This window comes from Octopus bimaculoides, chromosome 10 (genome assembly GCF_001194135.2).
Source record: "Octopus bimaculoides isolate UCB-OBI-ISO-001 chromosome 10, ASM119413v2, whole genome shotgun sequence".
In the NCBI taxonomy this organism is placed as follows: Eukaryota; Metazoa; Mollusca; class Cephalopoda; order Octopoda; family Octopodidae; genus Octopus; species Octopus bimaculoides.
Window position 1 is genome coordinate 71772456 of NC_068990.1, and position 6747 is coordinate 71779202.

At 33.9% G+C, this 6747-nt stretch overlaps 1 protein-coding gene across 1 annotated transcript in view; it reads right to left on the reverse strand.

Annotated features, from left to right (window-relative positions):
• Positions 1 to 5858, reverse strand: part of LOC106871865 (gamma-1-syntrophin) — a 114559-nt gene extending 108701 nt beyond the window's left edge. The window contains exons 1-2 of the mRNA XM_014918600.1: positions 5831 to 5858; positions 4354 to 4441 (exon numbers count right to left, since the gene is read on the reverse strand). Coding sequence (XP_014774086.1) covers positions 4354 to 4441; positions 5831 to 5858 — 116 coding nt within the window. The remainder of the gene's footprint in view (positions 1 to 4353; positions 4442 to 5830) is intronic.
• Positions 5859 to 6747: the final 889 nt, after the last annotated feature.

Consider the following 6747-nt stretch of genomic DNA (forward strand, 5'->3'; position numbering starts at 1 on the left):
ATATATATGTATATATATGTACACTGAGTTTTCACTCACTGTAGCTCTCACAAATTTATTGTCCTATGTGCTATCATCATCATCAGAAGCAAGAGCAGCAGCAGTAGGGTGAACTTGCTCAGATTCATATGAACCTAATCTGGATTTCCCACCCATTTCTGTCTGCCATGACGTAACTCCTTTCAGTGATATAGTGTCATCTACAAACTGAGTGTTGTAAACCATTACAGGGTGACAGCAATTTTGACAGTGTATGGTGCAAAAATGCACCCCAAAATATAATCTGTGTGAGTGTTTGCATATGTACATGTGGGCACATGCATATATTATAAAATTCATCTGGTTTAATAAACTGTCAACACAAGTTTTAAAATAAATTTGTCTATTCTTAGTATCAACTCTTGTCACTACCTCCACCAATAGATGTTCTGTTGTTCTTACATTTGCTTTCACTTTTTAGAATTTAAACCAGCCAAAATATTCCACCTGTTTTATGTTCAAATCAACCGGATCAGATCTCTCACACCCACTTATGATGTCATTCAAAGAATGTACAATCACATTATCAAAATCTTGATGGTACAAGTTAATGCCTGGTTATTTTAAGACAATGTTGATAAACAAGAATTATAATACAATTTAATCTGAATGCTAAAGGGTTAAAATAATATGCTAAATTAAATGTACATATATCTTCACGTATTGTATGAGAAATCTGAAAAACATAAAAACAAAGAAAAAAAATGATTTCTTTCAGCCTCAACTGAGGGTGCCTGGAATCTGAAACTGAACACAATACTAAAAAATGCAGAGCAGAAACCATAAGCTTTGTGAATAAGATAGTGAAACAGTCATATACTATGTAACATACAGTTTTTTTTTAGCTGTAAACACATCTACACTTGACCTGCTAGAAACAGCTATAAAATCATACTCTACCATTTGACAAAAAAAAGTGGGGAGGGATGAATTGGTATCCAATTCTCAATATACCATTTTATGGGGGGAAAAAGATGACATGGCTCTAATGTCTTTTATCATAAGTCTGCTCAATCAAGATTGACTGGGTCCAAACAAGTAATTAATTAGTCAAGCCTCAGCACACTCTATACAAATTCAACTAAAGTTGATTTTTTTAAAGTATGCTATCATTCATTAGTTAATAATAAATAAGTCAAATACTGAACTTTAATTTGATTAACTATATCTACTTAACTTTAATGCATCAAATTAACATAGCCATTAAAATATTTGAAAAAATGCTTAGCAATATTTCTTTTCACTATCAGTGCTCTGCGTTCAACTATTGCTGTGGTCAACTTTGCTTTTTATCCTTCTGGAGTTGATAAAGAACCATCCAACTTTCACCCCCCCTCTCTCTCTCTCTCTCTGAATCAACTATGGTGTGCTGTGCAAAGTCCTCTAAGGGACCATTCACAGCATCTCTGTACCAGAAACATGGACAGGTTGAATGAACAGCTAACAATTTATTCTCATAGACAAACTGATATACTGCTGGAACAATCCAAAGACAGAGAGTATAGAGTGTAGTATAGCATGAAACAATAATAATCATTTTCATGTAGACCTAAGGCCAACAATTTTGAAGGGAAGGGTTGATTTGATGCCATCAACACTAGTACTTGTTTGGTACTTAATTTTATTGACACCAGAGGGATGAAAAGTGAAGTTGAATTTGGTGGGATCTGAACTCAGAAGGTAAAGAATCATAATTAGATACCACAAGGTATTTTGTCCAATGACCTGTTGATTCAGCCAATTCACCACCCTATTGAACTGTAATTATAAAAATATTCATTTCCATACGAAACTAGTCTTGGGCCTAGACAAAAGAAATCAATAATAATATCCACCGGCATACACTGAAGTGTAGCGTAAGCAGTTAATGAACACGTAATAACCAAATGTAAATGGATGAAAATCAAATTCAGAATTCTGAAGCATCAAAGTTTGAACTTAAAAGTCTCTCTCTCTCTCTCTCTCTCTCTGTCTCTCTCTATTCTTCATGCCAACTTGTATTCAAGTGTCAATGAGTGTAATCAGAATTTTAGGAAGGTTAAGGTTGCAATCAAGAAACTGTAAAGGTCAGTTACTGTTTTTTTACACATACACAACCTATGTAGCAGATATAGAAATAGGGTAAATTTATCTTTCTCTGTAGATTGAAAAAAAAAATGAACACCGTTAATCAATTTTTGAACCTTATTGGGTTCTCATCAGAGGTTATCTACATGATTTTAACAAATCTCAGAGAAATATGTAGCCAATCTGTTTATATACTCAACAAATCCAATAGCTACAGAGTACTGGAGCTACTATAAAATAGTAACCTCCTGCAGTTGATGCAGACCCAAACAGTACCATGTCATATAGTTTGATCATGAAACTGAATAAAATATTATTTGATTGGTAACATTTTGCACCAATTTTACATCCAGATCATCATAAAATCCCACCCTTAATGTCTTTAAAAAGGAAGGACATATTGTACATCTTATGTAAATAAAAGATTGATGAGCCACAATTGAAATACTTAGTTCATAAGTCCACTTAACTGAACTTGACTTGGGGTTACACAATAACATCAAATCTTATATTAATTCCTTTGTTCTTACTTAATCAGTGTAAATGATTCTAAGAAGGCTACCAACAATGGACCCATATCTCCAAATTATCAAAAATCACTGATGACAACACAATGTTCAGGTTTTGTCTGTCTGTCCTTAGAATGACAATTTTTCAAAGCATATTTAGAAGTTCTTGACAACAACAAAAGGCAGAGTAGCATAGTAAGCAAGACATCTTTGGCAAGTGTCTTCTGTTAACATCCCAGGTCAATCAAAAATTTCTGTGTGAATTTAGTAAAAAGAAATTCTATTAAAACTATTTTAAAACTATTTAGTAAAAAGAAATTCTATTAAAACTATTTTTCTCTCTGTCACTCTCCCACACACGTGTGTGTGTGTATGTTTGTGAATGAACATGAATGAATGAATGTTGGTGTTTCTCTTGTCCCCATATGTGTGAAAACCTGTAGGTAGATCATAAAAAGTTCCTTACTTGAAAAGCAAGTAAAGGTTGGTGAAAGGTAGAACACCCAGCCACTAAACCCCACCTTAAAATCGATTCCAATTCAAGCCAGCATGATATAAATTAACATTAAATGAATGAATGAATGATATGTTACAAAGCTATTTGCTATGGCAGTAGACTTTTAAATGAGGAAATGTTGAATTGATAGATGAAAGCTGCATCCGGTAATGTTATTGTTTAGTCCCAAGTTAGCACTAACTGAGCAGAGATTTGATCAAAGGGATTCCAGCTATGACTGTCCAGTTTTTTTAAAAAATTCTATTTCATAGTAAAACTGTACCCTAACTATATTATCCAGTGCATCCTTCCTCGTTTTTATTTTGTTAGAAGACAGTAGAATGTAATTTGAAGGTTATTTGGCGGCTGTTTATAAAAGGCCAATCAACAAACAGACAGAATCTTCCACTTGAGTGAATAAGTTTTTCGTCTTTTAAAGAACAGCTGATGTTTTATATGAAGAACATGGTGTACTTGCACATATCCTAATATTGTTTATTACCAAAGTTCTTTAACCTCATTTATAAATAAAGTCGTAAATCCTTTTGGCATAGAACCAATTTATTATAAAAAAAAAAATAACTGTATTTGATTTTTTTCTCAAAATAATTTTGGGAAGATGAGAAAATATAATTTACACTGAAATTACAAAATGCGTAACAAATTGAACCTAATTCAACATACACTTTACTTATTTTAGAAAATGTTCCCTTCTTAAAACATGACAAATAGATAAAAGTAAACAGCCTTTTGAAAAATATATCTGAGAACAATTCAAGTTAAGAAAAGCTAATATGTGAATTTTTATTATAATTTATTAGCTTTTTTTTTTTTTTTTACCATAGGATCATTCTAGAGAGTGGTAAGTTTGAGAGAGAGATGAATATGAGTGAGGGTGTGTGTAATTGTGTGAGACCAATCAAGTCTTAAAGTGTAAAGAATATGAAATTACTGTGATTTTGTTTAAGTGAGTGTGTATGTGTGTACACACATACACACATATATATATACACACACACATACAGATATGTGCATATATCTTGAAATATGTGTATGTGAACATCTATTATATGTATGCATGAATGTGGATGGATATGTTTAAACATGCAACAATGTCACATATATTTAGGAAATGTTTATACGACATGCATTTAGAATATATAAGATGTTTAGATGATAATGGCTGGCATAGCTGGTTTCAGTTAAAAAGAATACTTTGCTATTTTATCTTTTCAGACTAACACAGACTGGTTTGTTGTTTCTGTTTGCTTCTGTTCTTGTTTTTCACCATTTATGTCAAGATTGATGTATTGTACTTCCATCTCCAGTTCTATAGTACAATAACAATAAAACTATTAATGCAAGAACATCTAGACCACCATTCAACCTGATAAACACAGCAGCCAAATTTCCCTCAAATCATATATTAAAAGAAAAGAAAAAGGTGAAGATGCACGTTGAATAATGAAGTCCATGGTAAATATGCAGTGCATGAGAAGACCCGGCAAGCCAAGTGAGACCATAATCCGAGGCCTCTGTTTGCGAAGACCTGTTGAGGCAAGTGAAATCAAAATCGAACCAAATTCAACGACTGGCACCCATGCCAACCTCTCCTTCATTGGACACTAAACTTGGCTTGCGAAGACCTGTTGGGGCAAGTGAAATCGAAATCGTGATTGAACCAAATTCGATGACTGGCACCTGTGCCAGTGGAGCGCTAACAGCACCGTCCGAGCATGATCATTGTCAGAGCAGCTGTCTGGCTTCCATGCCAGTGGCACATAAATAGCACCATTTGAGCGTGATTGTTACTAGTGTCCCCTTACTGGCACGTGAAAAAAATATTCGAGCGAGGTTGTTGCCAGTGCCGCTGGACTGGCTCCTGTGTGGGTGGCATGTAAAAAACACCATTTTGAGCGTGGCCATTGCCAGTACTGCCTGACTGGCCCTCGTACCAGTGGCACGTAAAAGCACCCACTACACTCTTGGAGTGGTTGGCGTTAGGAAGGGCATCCAGCTGTAGAAACTCAGCCAGATCAGATTGGAGCCATGCTAGCATGGAAGACGGACGTTAAACGATGATGATGATGATGGTACAGAGTGTCTGAATAAAGAGACAAGATGGTCAAGGTTGGAATGTTCTTGATCATTGGTTTGCTTGATCAGAACTGAACTGGGACAAAATAAGCATCATCTGCAGCAAATGTATGAATGCCATAAAGCTGATCACAGTAACGAAACTTCATATTACTCAGAACATATGAAACGAGGACTAAATAAAAGTTTAAAATCAAACATGGACATTAAGACAAAATTATGAAAATGCTTTGGACATGCAAAGGATTAAACTTCCCATACAAAGTGCACCAGTAATATTTTATTTAATCCCAAGTGTGTCACAGAGTCGAAAAGATTGAGAGCCATTCGAGTAATGGTTTCCTGTTGTCATCTCCCAGAATATATGAAGCCTGTGTATAATGTTAGAAGATCTGGTACCTACTTCTGGCCACTATGTTATTTTAAACATGTAGATTTAACCTTACAACAATTATTGGTAGTAATTCTTGCTGCTTTGAGTATTACACTTGCATATAGGGAGAAAGTGACAAAATTTGAAAGCTTAGATGAGATCTAAAGATTTGTATAAGTTTGAAGGAATAATATTACATGCAAACAATTATAATATCTTGCAGTTCTTGCACCATGCTTTGAGACTTGCCAATAAGATTTTTCTCCATACTGGCCATTTTGATGTTATAAGGTTTTTCTGATATAATTTTCTTTACATTATGAGTGCATGACAAGAATAATTTACTCCCAGTACTTGACTAATACTCTATTTTATTAACCTCAAAAGGATGAAAGACGATGTTAACTTAGCTGGGTTTTGAACTTGGAGCATAAATGATCGTAAATGCAGGTATTTTGTCCAACACTCTACAGATTTGTTCAATTCCAGACCAGATCAGATCAGCAGCAACATTAAACTAAATATATTTTTAAATATTTCATAAGTATATCACACATAAAAATAACCTGATTTTGAGTACTATATTATTGTTATTGTTGTGTAGCCCCAAATCAACCATGATTAAACAGACAGTACAACCAAAGCCATTCCAGCTGTGACCATCAAGTCTGTTTTGATTCCCAACACAGTGTATCCAAGAATACACCAATTGTCCTTCTTTCTATATGTCAATAAAGTGAAATCGGAGGGAAATTTGGTTGTTATTTCTACCAGATTAAGCAACACTGAAACTCTCATTTTAGCTCATAGTGTTATGATTTATATTAGCTTGTGACCCAGAGAAATCCCATTAATATAAACAATAAGACCAAAGAAGTTAAAAGAAACCCAAACAACTAACTGAAGCAAAACAACTAAAAATCACAATAGAAAAACTACGAAATGTAAATCAATATATTTTGAGGAAATTTATAAACTCCTTGGAAACACTTCCGATTTTCAATTTATCTGAACACAAGTTGTTATCATTGATTATCAGTCATGTGTGTAAGTATATGATGTTTTATCTAATTATCTACATCACTTCCTACTTGAATAATAAAACAAGGGCAAAGGTATCAATACAGCACAGCAATTAAGAATCTAATTACCATAATATTTGAGAA